The following is a 17,933-nucleotide window of genomic DNA, read 5'->3' as shown; positions in this document are numbered from 1 at the left end:
AACATATTTATGAACAAGATAAGAATAGAAAAATTTGTTTTGAAAGATGAATAGTTTGTTACCAAAAAAGAAAAAAGATAAGAATAGAATCTCTTAAATATGGTTGATAAACAAGGGACTCAAATAGATTTGACTATACACAAACTAAGTTTGATTCAGTAAAAGCCCACGACTAAAATCCAGCCTATTACAGCCCAACTCCCATTTAGAATCAATGAATAACAACAACACATGTCAATCAAAAAGCCACGGTGCTTAGTAGGTCTGAGATAAATAAGCGACCCAAAATTTCCGACCCAACCCAAACCGAAAAAGTCGGTTTGGGTGAACTTCGGTTATTACGAAGAAACCGATCGGAAGAATTTGAAATGGGATTCGGGTATCTCTTCGGGTCGGATCGGTTCGGATATTCCGATTGGTTAACCAAGATTTTAACCTTACTACTAGCTAACAACTAAGCCTACACGACTAATCTATTTTACCCTAATCTCACCAGTCACCACGACACCACCACTCTCTCTCAGTCCCTCTCACCGAGTCACGACCACCGACGAAGCTCAGTCTCGTCTTCTTCGTCGTTTTCTTCTACTCGTCTTCTTCATCCCTATTCGTAATCCAAATCCCATAAGGTACTATTGAAACTTCGATTTGGGATATTGAAACTTTGATTTGGGATATTAGGGTTTGAGTTTGTTTTGATTTGGAAATTAGGATATGAGTTTCTTTCCGTTCGAGACCCAATTGCAAAATTTCTCAGTTTTCAAGACCCAAATGGTTTTGTTTTAAAAGTTTTATATGTTTTAACGCTCGGTTCGGATCAGAGTCTTCACTTTCTAGTCAAGCAATCTCGGTTTGTTAAACCGATAAATTTTATAAGGAACCTAGTAAAAAATAAAACCAACATTAACAACTTTCTACTTGGGCCTATATTGGGCTTGTGTTATCTCTGATGGGCTTTTATTAGCCTATGAAACTATTATTTTGCATTAGGGTTATTTCCTTTTTCCTTTTTTTTTGTCTTCGCCTCTTTTGTTTATAAATAAATATCTGACGACTCTCGCTCAGTATCTGGAGAACACAAAATTGAGAGAGAGTGATCGGAGAGAGAGAGAGTTCGATTCTTCTAGTAGTGGCGGCGACACGAAGAACAAGTCAAGAAGACGAGGTAATCCTTTCGTGTTCTTCTTCGATTTTGATTTTTTTTTTTTGCGTTTTTAAAAACAGAGTTTCGCTTTTTAATAATAATGAGTTGTGTGTTCGATATCGTGTTCCCAGCCAGGAGGACGATGATCTACTCAGATTTATTTGTTTGGAGGATGAAGATTCAAAACACCGAAAACGGTGTCGGTCCGGCGTGCTCTTACAGTAAAAACAACATCAAAATTGTTCGATTCAAAGAAGGTAATATCTAGGTCTTTTGTCTTGTCGGTGGCGCTGTTCCTCTTGTTGTTATAGTTTCTTTTTTTTTTTTTTTTTGCTTTCTTTCTAATTGTGTTGATTCTTGTCATTGCAGGGTAACGATGATTGTTAAAAACGTAGCTCTACAGTTTTTGATGTATGTCCGAGTCTCATTCAGCAAAAATCATAGCCATCGCAAGGCCACGAGAGAGTGAGAGAGAGAGCCAAAACAAGTCAAGAGGTATCTCTTTTCTCAACCCTAGGAATCGATTTTGATTTTTTTTTTCTCTTTCTACTATTACAAAGATGTGTGTGTGTGTGTGTGTGTGTGAATATTTTGCTTTTGAAACAAGCGCTCTGTTTTTTTTGTCTATTAAATCAATTGGTTTGTTTTTTCTTTTGAGGTGTTGAAACGAAACAGGTGTGTGTTAATGTGTTCCAACCTTGACGACGACGTTGACTCAGATCTTTCTTTTCAAGGACAGTACCAAGTCTATTCAGACCTATAACGGTTGCCGGAGGAAGGTAACATATAGATATAAGTCTTTCGTCCCTTGACTCGAATTTGCTTTTTTATTAATGTGTTTGTTTATTACTTTTTGTTTTGGTTTAACAGGTGTGTGTTCGTATTCCAACTCTCATCTGAATATTTTGCCTTTACTCTGGCACGTCGTTCCATTACTCACAAGCACTTAGTACGCTTCAGTAGTCCCCATCCATACGTGAGACTGCAAGTATTTTGTTTTGTTGTTGCCGCTTCTCTAGATGATGGAGATGTATTTATGGTGGTTCACTTCCTTCCCATTGATATTTGGTTTTGTCTATCTCCTTTAACCAATACTTTTTTTTTTTTTTTTGTTCTGAACTATAAGGTGCTACTGAAGTGTGAGGGATTATGACCTAAACCATGTAATACTCCTCTTCTTTCTCTCTGTAAGTGATCTCATATTCCTCTACTGATTCCTTAACTCTTCTCTTATCTTTATTTGGAGACTGAATGTTTTTGCTTTTGAAATAAGAGTCGAGCTTTTGTTTGTATATGGTGATCTTCATTCATGTTGTTGTTTATTTCTTTTCGCTAAACAGGTGTGTGTGTGCTCGTGTTCCAACCAGAATGATGCTTTTGTTTTTGAACAACAAGGTGCTACTGAAGTGTTAGGGATTATTTTTATTTTCGATTCCTTAACTCTTCTCTTATCTTTATTTTCGTGTGAATGTTTTTACTTTTGAAATAAGAGCTCAGCTTTTGTTTGTATATGGCGATCTTCAATAATGGGTTTGTTTCCTTTCTTTTATGTGAAACAGCTGTGTGTTCGTGTGTTTCAGCCAGATTTTATTGGAGGATGAAGTAGATTCAGTCCAAAAACGGTTACCGGAGGGCGTTCTTAAATTAACAACATCAAACTGATTTTTAAAGGTAAAATAGGTCTTTCTTCCCTTGTCTACCTTCCATAAGTGAATCGAATTTTCTTTTTAATGGGTTTGTTTCTTTCTTTTGGGTTTAACAGGTGTAGGTGTGTGTGTGTGCGTGTGCGTGTGCGTGTTCGTGTTCCAGCGCCCATCTGAATTTTTTGTTTTACTCAGGCAAGTCGTTTCATTATTCACAATTTGTAACAGTTGAAACAATCTGATTCCTTAACTCTTCTCTTATCTTAGTTTGGCTTGTGAATGTTTTTGCTTTTGAAATTAGAGTTTGTTTGTATATGGTGATCTTAAAAATGGGTTTGTTTGTTTCCTTTGGGTGAAACAGGTGCGTGTTCGTGTGTTCCAAAACTATATTTTTTGGAGGATGAAGTAGATTCAGGCCAAAAACGGTTGGCGGCAGGCGTTTTTACAGTGACAACATCAAACTGAGTTTAATGGTTATATAAGTCTTTCTTCCCTTGTCCGCGTCCTTAAAAGTGAGTCGAATTTGCTTTTCAATGGGTTTGTTCTTTTCTTTTGGGTGAAACAGGTGTGTGCGTGTTCGTGTTCCATCTCTCATCTGAAATTTTTTTGCTTTACTCAGGCAAGGACAGTCGTTACATTACTCACAAACACTCAGTACGTTCGCTTCACTAGTCCCCATCTATTCAGGAAAAATTCAAGCCATCACAAGTCAGAGGTACCTTTCTAAACCCTATAATATGTAAATATTTTGCTTTTGAAACAAGAGTTCTGTTTTTGTATATGGGATCTTAATTAATCAATTGGTTTGTTGTTTCTTTTGTGGTGAAACGAAAGATGTGTGTGTGTGTGTGTTCCAACCGACATTGACTCAGATTTTTTCAAGGACAGTACGAAGTATATTCAGATCGAAAACGGCTGCCGGAGAGCGTTCTTAAAGTAACAACATCAAATTAATCGATTAAAAAGTATAGATAAGTCTTTCTTTACTTGTCCAAATTTGCTTCTTCTTTTTTTTTTTTCAATGGGTTTGTTTGTTTCTTTTGGGTTTAACAGGTGTGTGTGCGTGTTCGTGTTCTAACTCTCATTTGGGTTTTTTTGCTTTACTCAGGCAAGTCGTTCCAACTCAGTACTAACAATACTGTAACTCAATACTTTTCCCATGCATAAGTGAGACTGAGACTTTTTGGTTTTGTTGTTGCAGCTTCTCTAGATGACGAAGATATATGGAGGTTCACTTTCTTCCCATTGATGTTAAGGATGATGGTGACTCATGAACCCAAATGATGGAAAATAAATCCTCTTCTTATTGCTCTGTAAGTCATCTCAAAGTTGTATTCTTTTCTTTATTTTCTTCTGTTTCAAGTTTATCTCTATCCTTTAACCAATAATCCTTTCTTTTCTCTTTTTCTTTTTTCTTCTGGTTATGGTGTTACTGAAGTGTTAGGGATTATGACCAAGACCATGGAATACCCCTCTTCTTGCTCTGTAAGTAATCTCAAATTCCTCTCAGATTTTCTTTTCTTTCCTTTGTCCTGTTTCGAGTTCATCCTTGTCGACCCAATGATTCTTTTTTTTTTTTTTGTTGAACAACAAGGTGCTACTGAAGCGGAACTCGACAAGGCACCAGAATTGTCTCGAGCCAAAGGCCGCAGTAATCATAAAAATGTATAAAGGTAGTTGACATTCTTAATAACCGCTATGGTCTCACGTTCTTCTTATTATAATATTTTTTAATGTGTTGATTTCATTCACTGCAGGGAAACGAGTGTTTAATACTTAACTAGCACTAGCAATATGATTCATCAAAATCAAAGCCATCACAAGGAAAAAGCTAAATAATGGAAAATTATGACATGTGAGCCAATTATTGTTTCAAAATCAGCAAGGACTTCACCCCATAGCACCAGCTTTTGCCTGCACCACAAAGAAGTTTCCAACATCTGCCATAATTCAAGGTAAATACCCTTCATCACTTAAGAACAGACTCATAGCTTGATGGATCTGTTTTATTAGTATACAAAGATCTCATTTTCTTATTGTAGCAGGGGCTTCATCTTCAAACAATTTCATTGACTAATCATAATGCAGAGACATCTTCAATAGCAGCTTCAACGGAAGTTTCTCAAGTGGAGAATCAAAATGTAGAACTCTGTGATTACTTTGAGGATTATGAAAGTTTAGACTACCTGGTATTTATACTTTTAAGAGGTAAGATTTACAAAGTTTAGATTTATCACATTTTCGTTCGTGATCAAGTCTAGGTTTAAGATTGGATTTATGTAAAACAACATCAAATTGCTCGATTCAAAGGTAAATTAGGTCTTTGTCTTGTCTCTTGTTATAGTTTTTTCTTCTAATGTGTTGATTCTTATCACTGCAGGGACAGTGAGACAGAGAGAGAGAGAGAGATGGAGAGAGCAAACAGACCTGAAGGTATCGTTTCTTTATTTTCTTCTGTTAGAAGTTTATCTCTATCCTTTAACCAATACTCCCTTCTTCTTTTTTTGAAGTTGGAACTCCACAAGGCACCATAATTCAACGCATAGCCTTTGAACAAAGAGGTGCTTGTCATTGCCTCATGTCAAAAATTCCCTTCCACAGGTAATAAATAGTTGAAACTCTCTGATTCCTTAACTCTTATCTTATCTTTATTTGGCGTGTGAATGTTTTTTACTTTTGAGATAAGAGTTTTGCTTTTGTTTGTATATGGTGATCTTAAAAAACGGGTTTGTTTGTTTCCTTTGGGTGAAACAGGTGCGTGTTCGTGTGTTCCAAAACCTTTTTTTTCTGGATGATGGAGTAGATTCAGACGAAAAACGGTTGCCGGTGGGTGTTCTTACAGTAACGACATCATACTGATTTTTAGAGGTAAGATTTACAAAGTTTAGATTTATCATATTTTTTTTCATGATCGAGTCTAGGTTTAAAAATTGGATTTATGTTTGATTTTGGGACCTGTTTCAAGATTTCTTGCACATTTACGTATGTGTGTGTTTTGGACGTTAAGTAGACAAGGCACCAGAATCGTCTCAAGCCAAACAAAGTAATCAGAAAAGTATATAAAGGTAGTTGACATTCGCTGCAGGTAAACGAGTGTTAATGACGTAGCACTGCATAATCAAATGCAAAAGTTTATGACCAAATCTTCTTCTTGCTCTGTAAGTAATCACAAAGTCCTGTTTTCCAAGATTAAGAATTGCGTAGACTGTGTAGTAATCTCTCAATGCAAGAAATTTCATCTTTCATCTGTGATTTATTGGAGTTTCATTGATTTGAGGTTTGATAAAATGTTAAATTGGTTTTAAGGAATGAATCAAAAGAGCGATAAAAAAAAGTATGGGAGGAGCAGTAGAAAACAGAAGTATGGGATGCAGCATCACAAATGCTCGTTGGGTTTGGAACGTGTCTATGATACAATCATTCAACGGCTATATTTTGACATCGTCAATTTTTTTACATGGCGTCGTGAGTTAGCCTTGAGAGTGACGTAGATGTTTACATGACCGAAGATATTGTTGACTTCACACGAGAGGGATTTAGGACGTAAAATTACACAATTCATAAATAAGATTATTTTAAAATTCATAAAATTTCACAATTCATAAGTAAGATCATTTTAAAATTCATAAAATTTTACAATTCATAAATAAGATTATTTTAAAATTCATAAAATTAACAACAATTCATAAATAAGATCATTTTTAACAATTCTTACATAAAATTAATGATCCAACCATACCAAACACTTAGTTTTGACCTTCAGGACATACGCAATGGCAGGCTGTAGCAAAGCATAATGGTTTGCATCCTGGCCTACAAAAACTTGTCATAAGTCGCTTAATAACTGGTAGTGAAGCTTCCTGTTGCAACAAGTGTCGAGAAGTTTCTTCAAGTAAGAGACGTTTCGCCTCAGCAATCTCAACTGTTACGGATATCATCACTACAACACAAAAGAAAGTGTATAATAAAACATTAGTAACACAGCATAATTCTTTAATACCATATTGTATAAAAAAAATTGAATTTACCAATAAAAGCCAAAAGGATGATGAAAGCAGCCTTTGATGAAGATTTTCCCATCGTCATGTAATTCTGTTTTGTTTTTTTTTTCTTTTTCTTTGGATAAGATTGTAGAACTAGAAAGAGTTGATGAAAAGGATGACAATATCTGAAACAATGTATAACGTTTATATAGAATAGAGAAAGTGTGTTTAATTTAGTAAAATTAAATATGAAAGATTCTGCGTCAACGATATTTATGAACAAGATAAAAATAGAAAATATGTTTTAAAAGATGAATAGTTTGTTACCAAAAAAAGAAAAAAGATAAGAAAAAAGATAAGAATAGAATCTCTTAAATATGGTTGATAAATAAGGGAGTCAAAAAGATTTGACTATACACCACGTGGAAGGTAATATCTATTGTCGAAGGTAAATTTAACTGCAGCTTAATTAAGTTGTAGTTATTGTGGAAGGTAACATCTATTGCACCACGTCTCAGAGCTTTGCGTGTTCAATCCTGCCATGACACTCCTTGATATTGTTCTTCTCCCGCTTCATCTTTCATTAATTTTGTTGTCGCATACATTGTTTAATATTATTGAACGGATTTCTATATTAACTAGTTATAAAAATCCTACGTACATTGATTTCCAAATCAATTAAAACCATAAACCAATTTAAAATCACCTAATTAACCCACATCTGAAACTGTCTTAACCCAACTCCCTCATCCAATTTAACTATTACGAGACTTTACGAGAAACCTTAACACAACTATACTTGCACACTTTCGAACATCTTTAAATATCTTATCCGTAAAGGTATTTCCATCAAATCAGTTATAGAAAATTTTATAATAAAAATGAATAATTATAATTAATTTAGTCACTTCCGCAAATTTGCAATTTAAAATCTGGTAAAAGAATCACTAATTCAAAAGTGCTTTGACTGATGCCTTGCGGTATATTCAAATTTTTCATATATTATTTTAGTCCTTAAAGCGAAAAGATCCCAAACCTGATTTTATACTTTCCTAAATTCATGGTAACATAATTGCTGACGTGTGACGGTGTTATTTAAGGGAGGCATCGTCTCTTGCATATAGGACCACATCATCTGTGCGTTACACATACAATACCATATCTCATGGAGTATTTCTTTTTACTTAAAAACAATGTAACAAAATCTTCCAAAGATCTTGAATTGAATTCAACGAGGTACCCACACATTAAAAAATAGTGCATTGCATTTGTAACCTCCAAAAGAAACAAAGACCAACGAGACTAGAAATAATTATAATGTTAAAGAATTGTAAATGGGCGGTGGCTTTGGTGCATGAAAAGTGGTGTGAAAAAGGTTTCGGTTTTAGTAACCGAAACCGAAACATCGAACTTCGACAATGATTTAACTCAATATTCAAACGACATAGCATTTATTGAGCCTTACGTGTTCTACCTTAGTGAAATTACCCACACTCTCTTCACATGGTCTTCACGTCTTAGCTAAGCTAGGGCCCTACTCATTGACATTTATGTACATTTATGTCGTTATGTGTATCTTTTTATAAAAGCCCTAGAGTGAAAGAACCGAACAGAGCACAACTCGAATAACTCATTTTCATCATCATTACCTGAGCTGAGATGTATATGTCCTCATTGACTCCGAGGCTCCACAAAGCATACAAATCTAGATGTGTCAGTTTACCGGTTAGGTCTCATCCTAGTGTTAGGAGGATTCAAGAAGTGGTCTCCAAGATTAGAGCTGTGGGGTCGTCTTCGTTGGACTCGAGGACGATGGTCCGTGACGGTCTCTCTGGTCTCACCGACCTTTACAGATGTTTAAGTGAAGATCTCTTCAAATCTTCTTCTGAAACTCAGCAAGCTCTTCTTAATGGTGGTGGTTTGATGGATGAGCTTCTTGAAGCGTCTCTGAAGTACTTAGAGGTTTGTGGTGGAGCTAAGGACGCGGCGTCGAAGCTCAAGAAGAGTGTTGTTGAGCTTCAGTCGGCTTTGAGAAGGAGCAAGAAAGGAGGTGAGTTTGGCCTCGAGAGTGACGTGGATGCTTACATGGCGTCGAGGAAAGAGATCAAGAAGGAGCTCAAAAAGTATATAGTAATGTCGAAAGAGACAGACGCGTCTTTGGAGAGTGTTTGGTGCGATGGTGATGATCAAGAGACGAGTGCTTTAGTTAGAGTGATGCAAGAGACGAGTGTGATGACTTGCTTTGTGTTACGTTCGGTCTTCTCGTTCTTGTCGTCGCCTAAAGGGTTAACGACTAAGAATCATAATCACAACAAAGGTTGGGGGATTGTTATGAAGCTTGTGAAGAAAGGAATAGATCATCATAACCAGGAAAAAAGAGATCTTGAGAAGGGTTTTTCTTGTCACGAGCTTGAAGCAATGGAATCTGAGCTTGGGAAGGTCGTTGTCATGACGACGAGGGAAGATCAAGAAGAGGTGAAAAAAGTTAGCGAAGAAGTATGTGAGAAGATTCAATGCGCATTGGTTAGATCCGAAGGTGTAGAGGCAGCCATGGAAGAGCTTGAAGAGGGACTTGAAGGATTGTTCAAGGTAATGATACAAGCTAGAGTCTCTCTTCTTAACATCCTCTCCACTTAATTCAAAGTGGATCAGATTCGAATTTCTTGGTATGGATTCCGAAACAAATAACTTGCTCTTGACTGGGTTTATTGGTTTTAAAATCTTGGTTTGTTTTTTTTCTTTTCTCTTGTATGTTGACAGAGTTTAAACATGCGTCCATATTTTAGAGGATGTGTGTTTTGTTGTAAGTTTACGTCCATATATTAGAGGATGTATCACATCATGTGTGTTTGTTGTAAGTTCTCGTTCAGGTGCGAACATCTCTTGTAAAGTTTATGTTTCACATCTCTTGTAAAGTTTATGTACTAGACTATAAAATAAAATATCTATAATTCTACCGCTTACAACGATAAATATGGATGCAGAATCACTAATTTTAATTTTTAAAATAAGATAATTATGATTATTATTATTTTGTAAAAATGTAATATTACAGCCCAAGCCTATTACTGAATCAATGAATTACACACATGTAAGTCAACAAGCCACGGTGCTATTGAAACTTTTCAGTTTTCACTGCTTCGAATGCTCGTTGGGTTTGGCAACGTGTCTATGATACAACAGTTATATTTTGACCTCGTCACAATTTGTCCCGAGTCAGCTAAATAATGCATATCAATTAAGTCGGTGTGTTCCTGTGGGACCTAAGCGAGCGTTACTGTACTAATTTCACCGAACCGTTACTTACATATTCACACATTAGCCTCCTTCTTCTACATCTCTTTTCTTATATTCTTGTGTCAGAGACGCGGTGGTGAGAAGAAAATGAAGGCGGCTGGAGTAGCCTCTGCGCAGACTAAGAAGCTCAAGAAGTTTAGTCTTTCTCTCTAAATGGCAGAGCGTCGAAATTAAGAAGCTCAAGAATATTATTATGATTACACAATATTATTATGATTTAATTTCTTGAGCTTCTTAATTTCTTATGATTTAATTATGAGGACTTTTGTGTCTTCAATATTTTATTGTGTCTTCAATATGAAACAGTCTAATAATATTATTATGATTTAATTATGAGGACTTTTGTGTCTTCAATATTTTATTGTTTTCATTTTTATTGATAAATATTTCAATTTCTCGAACCAATGAAAATGAAATTCAGTAGCTAAAAATGGGAGTGAAGCTTAACATAAGGTGGCAGTACATCCAAGAACATATTTTTTTATTATTTTGACTTACAATTCTCACATAAAATTAACGAAGCAGCCATACCAAACACTTATTTGTGACCTGGAGGACATACGCAATGGCAGGCTGTAGCAAAGCATAATGGTTTACAATCTGGCGTACAAAAACTAGCAATAAGTGGCTTAATAACTGGTAGTGAAGCTTCCTGTTGCAATAAGTGTCGAGAAGTTTCTTCAAGTAACACACGTTTTGCCTCAGTGATCTCAACTGTTACGGATATCATCACTACAACACAAAAAGTGTATAATAAAACATTAATAACACAATTTAAATTCTTTAATACTATGTTATATAAAACATTAAATTTACCAGTAAAAGCTAAAAGGATGATGAAAGCAGTCTTTGATGAAAATTTTTCCATAGTTACGAAAATCTGTTTTTCTTTCGTTAACCTTTAGAACTAGAAAGAGTTGGTGAAGATAACAATTTCTGATATATTTTGGAGTTGGACAATGTATGACGATTTTATAGGAGAAAGTTTGCTATTATAGTAAAATAATATCAAAGATTTTATGCCAATGTGATTTTGGATTAGATAAGATTGATTTTGGATTAGATAAGATAGAATATTCCAATATGGTAGATAATCAAATTGTCAAATCTTTCTACTTATATTACCTAAGATTTATCTTAACATGATTAGACCTTCAAAATTATTTAAATGGTTTTAATAAATAGAAGCCATGCAAAAATCCAGCCTATTACAGCCCAAGCCCATTATATAATCAACACATCACAAAATGTCGATTAACAAGCCATGGTGCTATGAAACTTTCCACCGCTTAGGATGCTTTGCTTGGGATGCTCGTTGGGTTTGGCAACGTGTCTATTATACAACGGCTATATTTTAACATCGTCATTTCTTTACATGGCGTCGTGAGTTTGGCCTTGAGAGTGACGTAGATGTTTACATGGCGTCGAGGAAAGATATCAAGAAGGAGACCCAGAAATATATGAAAATGTCGAAAGAGAGACAGACGCGTATTTGGAGAGTGTTTGGTGTGATGGTGATGATCAAGAGATGAATGCTTTGGTTAGAGTGATGCAAGAGACGAGTGTAATGACATTTTTTGTGTTATGCTCTGTGTCTTCTCCTGCTAGTCGTCGCCGAAAGGTTTAAAGAAAGAATCATCATCACCACAAGAGACGAGAGTGTAATGACTTGTTTTGTGTTACGCTCTGTCTTCTCCTGCTAAAGTCTCTCTTCTTAACATTCACTCCGTGTAATTTAAAACGGATCAGATTCGAAATTAAATTTTTTGCTCTTGACCAGGTCGATTGGTTTTCAAATCTTGGCTTGGTTTCTTTTTTTTAGAGAGTTTAAACATGCGTCCATGTTTTAGAGGATGTGTGTTTGTTGACTTGTTGTATAAGTGTGTAACTCATTCAGGTGCGAACATCTCTTGTATCAAGTTTATGCATTTATTATAATTATATGAGAAAAGTACTAGCTAGGCTATAAATATCTATAATTTTACTGCCTAAAACGATAAATGTGAAGAGATATATATGAATGCAGAATGCCAGAATCACTAGTTTACTTTAATGTTTAAAATAAGATAATTAGTTAATTACTGATAATTAGTATTATTATTTCGTAAAAAGCAATTTACATATGGCAGATTTGCAATAATAATTAATTAAATAAATGTCACCAATTTTTGCGGATATATTAACTATTTACACTATGAGGACTTTTGCCTGTTAATTAGTAATTTATTGTTCCATATTGTAAAAAAAAAAAATATTAAATAAACCTTTCATTTTTTCGAACCGAAGAAAATGAAATCCAGTGGTTAAATATGGGAGTAAAGCCTACGGTGGCGGTACTTCCAAGAACGTATTTTTCTTAGTTTGATTCACACGATTCTCACATAAAAATTTAAGTAGACAACAATATCAAACCGAAACAGTATTTTATTTTTAATTCAGTTGCGATTACAATGTATACTTTTGAGACATGGATCACATTATTCACATACGCAGTAGCAGCCTGTACCAAAACATATTTCTTTGCATGGTGGCGTACAACGTTCAAACCTACCAAGTGGCTTAATCGTCGGTGAAGAAGATTCATGATGCAATAAGTCAAGAGGAGTTTCTTCAAGTAAGAGACGTTTCGCCTCAGCGATCTCAACCGTTACGGATATCATAACTACAACACAAAAAAAAGTGTATAATAAACATTAGTAACACAATATAATTTTTTAATACCATGTTATATTAAAACATTGAATTTACCAATAAAAGCTAAAAGGATGATGAAAGCAGTCTTGGATGAAGATTTTCCCATTGTCATGTCAATCTGTTTTCTTTTTTTCTTTTTCTTTTGATAAGTTTGTAGAACAAGAAAGAGTTGGTGAAGAAGATAAGAATATCTGATACAATGTTAACGTTTATATAGGATAGAGATTAGAGATTAATACTATCAAAGATTTTTTGCTAATGATATGTTTGAATAAGATCAGATAAAATCTCCTAATATGGTGGTTAGATAATAAGTTTGACTCAAAAATATTTGACTCAAAACTAGTATCCAGCCTGTTATGGAATCAATGATTATCACACATGTGAATCAACAAGCCACGGTGCTATTCAAACTGTTTTCACTGCTTAGGGATGCTTTTGCTTGGGATGCTCGTTGGGTTTGGCAACGTGTCTATGATACAGCGGCTATATTTTGACATCGTCAGTTTTTTTACATGGCATCGTAAGTTTAGCCTTGAGAGTGACGTAGATGTTCACATGGCGTCGAGGAAAGATATCAAGAGGGAGATCCAGAAATATATGATAATTAATGTTGAAAGAGAGACAGACGCGTCTTTGGAGAGTGTTGTTTGGTGTGATGGTGATGATCAAGAGACGAATGCTTTGGTGAGAATGAGGCAAGAGACGAGTGTGTAATGACTTGTTTTGTGTTACGCTATGTATTGTCCTGCTAGAGTCTCTCTTCTTAACATCCTCTCCGTATAATTCAAAAACGGATCAAATTCGAAAATAAATTATTTGCTCTTGACCAGGTCGATTCGTTCTCCTGTCTTGGTTTGATTTTTTTTTTTTTTTTTGGAGAGAGTTTAGACATTCGTCCATGTTTTAGAGGATCTGTGTTTGTTGTATAAGTTTGTAACTCGTTCAGGTGCGAACATCTCTTGTATAAAGTTTATGCACTTATTATAATTATGAGAAAAGGACTAGATATATTATAAATATCTGTAATTTTACTGCCTAAAACGAGAAATGTGAAGAAATATATAAGAATGCAGAAACACTAGTTTTAATGTTTAAAATAGGATAATTACTGATTATTAGTATTATTTCGTAAAAAGCAATTTACATATGGCATAGTTGCAATAATAATTAATTAAACAAATGTCACCATTTTTTTGTGGATATATTAACTATTTACTATGAGGACTTTTGCATGTTCAATTAGTATATTATTGTTTCATTTTAAAAAAAAAAATAGTAGATAAATCTTTCATTTTTTCGAACGGAAGAAAATAAAATCCAGAGGTTAAAGGTACGTATTTTTTTTAGTTTGATTCACACAATTCTCAAATAAAAACTTAATTTTCTTAATTTTATTGACACAATTCTCAAATAAAAATTTAAGTAGACAACCATACCAAACAATATTTTATTTTTAATTATTATAATGTACATCGTTTACTTTAAGACCTGGATCACATTATCCACATACGCAGTTGCAGCCTGTACCAAAACATAATTCTTTGCATGGTGGCGTACAACGTTCAAACCTACCAAGTAAGACACGTTTCGCCTCGACGATCTCAACTGTTATGAATATCATCACTACAATACAAAAAAAGTGTATAATAAAATATTAGTAACACAATACAATTCTTTAATATGATATTATATTTAAAAAATGAATTTACCAATAAAAACTAAAAGGATGATGAAAGCAGCATTTGATGAAAATTTTCCCATGGTCATGTAAATCTGTTTTTTTTTTTTTTTCTTTAGATAAATTTGTAGAACTAGAAAGAGTTGGTGAAGAAGATGACAATATCTGAAATAATGTATAACGTTTATATAGAATAGAGAAAATGTGCTAATTTAGTAAAATTAAATCTGAAAGATTCTGCATCAACCATATTTATGAACAAGATAAGAATAGAAAAATATTTTTTTAAATGATGAATAGTTTGTTACCAAGAAAAAAAAAAAGATAAAAATAGAATCTCTTAATTATGGTAGATAATAAGTTTGACTTAAAATTTTTTTGACTAGACACAAGATAAGTTTGACTCAGTAAAAGCCCATGACTAAAATCCAGCCTATTACAGCCCAAGCCCATTTTAGAATCAATGAATCACACATGTCATCAATCAACAAGCCACGGTGCTTAGGATGCTCGTTGGGTTTGGCAACGTGTCTATGATACAACGGCTATATTTTGACATGGTCACACAATTTCTCCCGAGTCCAGCTAAGTTAAGTCGGTGTGTTCTTGTGGGACCAGAAAGAGCGTTACTTTACTAATTTCAGCTGACCGTTACTTACACACTCACACTAGCGTCCCTTCTTCAACATCTATTTTCTTATTCTTTCTTCTGTGTCAGAGACGCGGTGTGTGAGAAGATAATGACGGCGGCCGAAGTAGCCTCTGCGCAGACCAAGAAGCTCATGAAGTTTAGTCTTTCTCTCTTCCGTCGTGGCTTTAACTCCTCTAAATGGTATGGTACTCTAACTCATCATCTTTATCGATTTAATGTTTCTTAGATTCGTAATTTTCCTCCAATCTGGTTCGCTGCTCAAGAAATAATTGAAAAGTTAGGGTCTTTTTAGTGTGGTGACACTTCTTATCTCGAGATTCGATCTGGGTATTCTTAGTGTCTTTTTATAGGAATAAAGTTTGAATTTTGATCTGCGTTTGAGAAATTACAGATCTAGGCTTTTCTAAGATTAAAAGTCTGTGTTTTTTTTGTTGGATTTTGATTGGGGAAAAAAAAAGCAAAACGGCGGCGAAGATGGCTGTGGCTCGGATTAAGCTACTGAGGAACAAGAGACAAGTTGTGGTGAAGCAGATGAGGCGTGACATCGCTGTTCTTCTTCAATCCGGTCAAGATGCCACTGCTCGAATCAGAGTATATTTCACTTTCCTGCTTCACTTTTTTTTTAGAATTTTCAGCAATTCCATGTAATTTGATGAGAGAATGTTACTTTTGTGACAGGTTGAGCATGTGATAAGGGAACAGAACATTCAGGCAGCTAACGAACTCATCGAGCTTTTCTGTGAACTTATTGTTTCTCGACTCACTATCATCACCAAGCAAAAGTATGTTCATAGCTATTATTAGTTTTCAATTGTCTCTTTACTTGACTTCAGTTTTGGGTTCTTATATGTTGTTTGGCTTTCTTTTTTAGGCAATGTCCTGTGGATCTTAAAGAAGGTGTAGCTAGTTTGATTTTTGCTGCGCCTAGATGCTCTGAGATTCCTGAGCTTGGAGATCTGAGAGACATATTTGAGAAGAAATATGGGAAAGATTTTGTATCTGCTGCTACTGATTTGCGTCCTAGCTGCGGCGTAAACCGGATGGTAACTAAATCATCTTCATTCATGTTTCTGGTTTCATATTCAGATGCAACATGATATATCTTGAACTTTGTATTTTCTCTCTTGTTGCATTTGTAGTTGATTGATAAGCTTTCGGTTAGAAATCCGGGTGGAGAATACAAACTGAAAATCATGAAGGAAATTGCAAAGGAATTCCAAGTTGATTGGGACACTACAGAGACAGAAGAAGAACTTCTCAAACCTGAGGAAGAAAACATAGTATGTCTCTCTTAATCTCCCTCTTTGTTTTTCAAAAGCAGCATCTTAAAAGTTGTGTTCTTCTTGTATTAACAGGATGGGCCACGCAAGTTTGTAAGCGCCTCAAGCTTACCGGTTAATCGTGCAGCTAGCAACGAGCCTATTGATCGTACCAAAGAAGTTCTGAGGTATGCATGCATTTCAGCTATTGGTTTAACAATGTCGATGACTTGATATGGGATCAGAAAAATATGAAGTCTTCTTATTGTTTTGCTTGTCAGATCGAGTAGTAGCACGAGCATCAACACGCATTATCATGACACTGAGTCAGCAGCGGAAGCAGCTACAGAATTAGCCAAACAGGCAGTTGCAGCAGCACAAGTAGCATCCTTATTAGCTGCCAGAAGAGACAGCACCAAGGAGTTCTCTGTATCTTCCGATCATTCAACAAATCAGAAGGATCATCATCAGCATCATCCAGGTTCGAGGAGACAATCACGAGACTCCGAAACAAGTTCCTATTACGCAAAACCTAGTGCAGAATACAGAGGCATCGGTAGAAGATACAGCTACAACAACCCGGGTGTTAATGAATCTGACTATGAGGAAGACTATACAAAGACCGAAGCAGAAGCAAAGGAAACAATGAGGAGGAGACACAGCTACAGCTCTCCATCACTTCCTACTCCTCCTCCTCCTGCAACTTCTGAGATCAAGTTTGATGAGTCAGATTACTACGAGGAAGAGACAGAGCCAGAAGAAACACCGCAGGCTCGTGTTTCTTCTCTCCCACCAAACCGAGCACCGCCTCAGGCTCCTCAGTCCGATGAGTCCAGACGGGACTCAAGCGGTCACCATGTTCACCCAAAACTACCTGACTATGATATGTTGGCTGCACGTTTTGAAGCAATCAGACACAGTAAAGGCCCGTTGATCTGAAGCCGGAAGCTTCCACTACTGCTATGTGTTCATTTTTTTGTGTATGAAAAAGAACGAAGATACGTTTTTTTTTTACTACTTACTGAATAACGGTTCGGTTTTGTTGTGATCTTGTCAGAAAATATAGTTAAACCGTTACATAAACTCTGAACTGGAAATTGGCTTTTCTGAAATCCAAAATATATGCTAAACAGTTATTGACATTAATTCATTAATCTTTGTAAATTAAATTAGGTAAACATCCCATCAGATTCGGTGTTATATTTTTCTCTACGTTAGGAATGCATAAACTAACTACTTACTGTGCATGTATTTTCAAGTTTCAATCTTAGAAGCTCTCTGTTTTGAAGTTGTTTCTCTGACAAGTAATAATAACACAGAGAGAACCCGTCGATTACTCAAAGATGGATTAAAGTGAGTGGTCTGATTCACCTGAAGAAGTCATCAATCTTATTGCAAACCGTTACTCCTCCTGCATGATGTCCACCGTATCAGTTTAGCTGGCGACATATAAATTTTAATTGGAATAATTTGATTAACTATAAGTTCAAAATCAAAAACACGTAAAATAACAAATTAGCCCAAATTTTTTTTCTGTATAATAAGGAAATAAGTTTTTGAAATAGCACTCTTCTTTTTCA

At 35.2% G+C, this 17,933-nt stretch overlaps 2 protein-coding genes and 2 long non-coding RNA genes across 53 annotated transcripts; 3 read left to right on the top strand and 1 right to left on the bottom strand.

Annotated features, from left to right (window-relative positions):
* The first annotated feature begins 298 nt into the window (after positions 1-298).
* LOC104729627 (uncharacterized) lies at positions 299-6,377 on the top strand. 50 transcript variants are annotated; one of them, XR_015574226.1, is made up of 24 exons: positions 299-629; positions 1,066-1,165; positions 1,276-1,401; positions 1,514-1,639; positions 1,820-1,923; positions 2,015-2,093; positions 2,271-2,331; positions 2,485-2,539; positions 2,725-2,815; positions 2,907-2,982; positions 3,149-3,299; positions 3,407-3,502; positions 3,622-3,752; positions 3,841-3,895; positions 3,989-4,100; positions 4,226-4,272; positions 4,382-4,460; positions 4,545-4,742; positions 4,876-4,995; positions 5,168-5,220; positions 5,298-5,388; positions 5,542-5,655; positions 5,873-5,945; positions 6,094-6,377. It is a non-coding gene; the product is annotated as an uncharacterized LOC104729627 (long non-coding RNA). The 50 variants fall into 50 exon arrangements; XR_015574234.1 differs by having other exon boundaries at positions 2,704-2,815; positions 3,149-3,260; positions 3,353-3,502; positions 3,622-3,723; XR_015574222.1 differs by having other exon boundaries at positions 2,704-2,815; positions 3,622-3,723.
* Positions 6,378-6,888: 511 nt separating this feature from the next.
* On the top strand, positions 6,889-9,743 carry LOC104729626 (uncharacterized). Its single transcript, XM_010448586.3, has one exon. It carries the CDS (start codon positions 8,430-8,432, stop codon positions 9,405-9,407), a length of 978 nt encoding a protein of 325 aa, XP_010446888.1. The 5' UTR covers positions 6,889-8,429; the 3' UTR covers positions 9,408-9,743.
* Positions 9,744-14,125: 4,382 nt separating this feature from the next.
* Positions 14,126-14,608, bottom strand: LOC147930116 (uncharacterized). Its single transcript, XR_015574236.1, has 2 exons — positions 14,474-14,608; positions 14,126-14,387 (listed from the first exon to the last, which is right to left on the bottom strand). It is a non-coding gene; the product is annotated as an uncharacterized LOC147930116 (long non-coding RNA).
* A 328-nt stretch (positions 14,609-14,936) lies between these two features.
* Positions 14,937-17,436, top strand: LOC104729623 (uncharacterized). The gene is made up of 7 exons (XM_010448584.3): positions 14,937-15,274; positions 15,553-15,685; positions 15,773-15,876; positions 15,966-16,137; positions 16,234-16,374; positions 16,450-16,541; positions 16,635-17,436. Exons 1-7 carry the CDS (start codon positions 15,183-15,185, stop codon positions 17,290-17,292), a joined length of 1,392 nt encoding a protein of 463 aa, XP_010446886.1. The 5' UTR covers positions 14,937-15,182; the 3' UTR covers positions 17,293-17,436.
* Positions 17,437-17,933: the final 497 nt, after the last annotated feature.

Source organism: Camelina sativa, chromosome 12 (genome assembly GCF_030686135.1).
Source record: "Camelina sativa cultivar CO46 ecotype springtype chromosome 12, ASM3068613v1".
Taxonomy (NCBI): domain Eukaryota; kingdom Viridiplantae; phylum Streptophyta; class Magnoliopsida; order Brassicales; family Brassicaceae; genus Camelina; species Camelina sativa.
This window is presented reverse-complemented; position numbering and strand designations above follow the sequence as displayed.

What these genes read in the sequence shown, in the direction of transcription:
- LOC104729626 (XM_010448586.3), top strand. Translation starts at nt 8,430, where the DNA reads ATGTATATGTCCTCATTGACTCCGAGGCTCCACAAAGCATACAAATCT.
- LOC104729623 (XM_010448584.3), top strand. Translation starts at nt 15,183, where the DNA reads ATGACGGCGGCCGAAGTAGCCTCTGCGCAGACCAAGAAGCTCATGAAG. An exon ending in GCTGCGGCGTAAACCGGATG is followed by an intron (nt 16,138 to 16,233) that starts GTAACTAAATCA and finishes TTGCATTTGTAG; the next exon opens with TTGATTGATAAGCTTTCGGT. An exon ending in CGTACCAAAGAAGTTCTGAG is followed by an intron (nt 16,542 to 16,634) that starts GTATGCATGCAT and finishes TTTGCTTGTCAG; the next exon opens with ATCGAGTAGTAGCACGAGCA.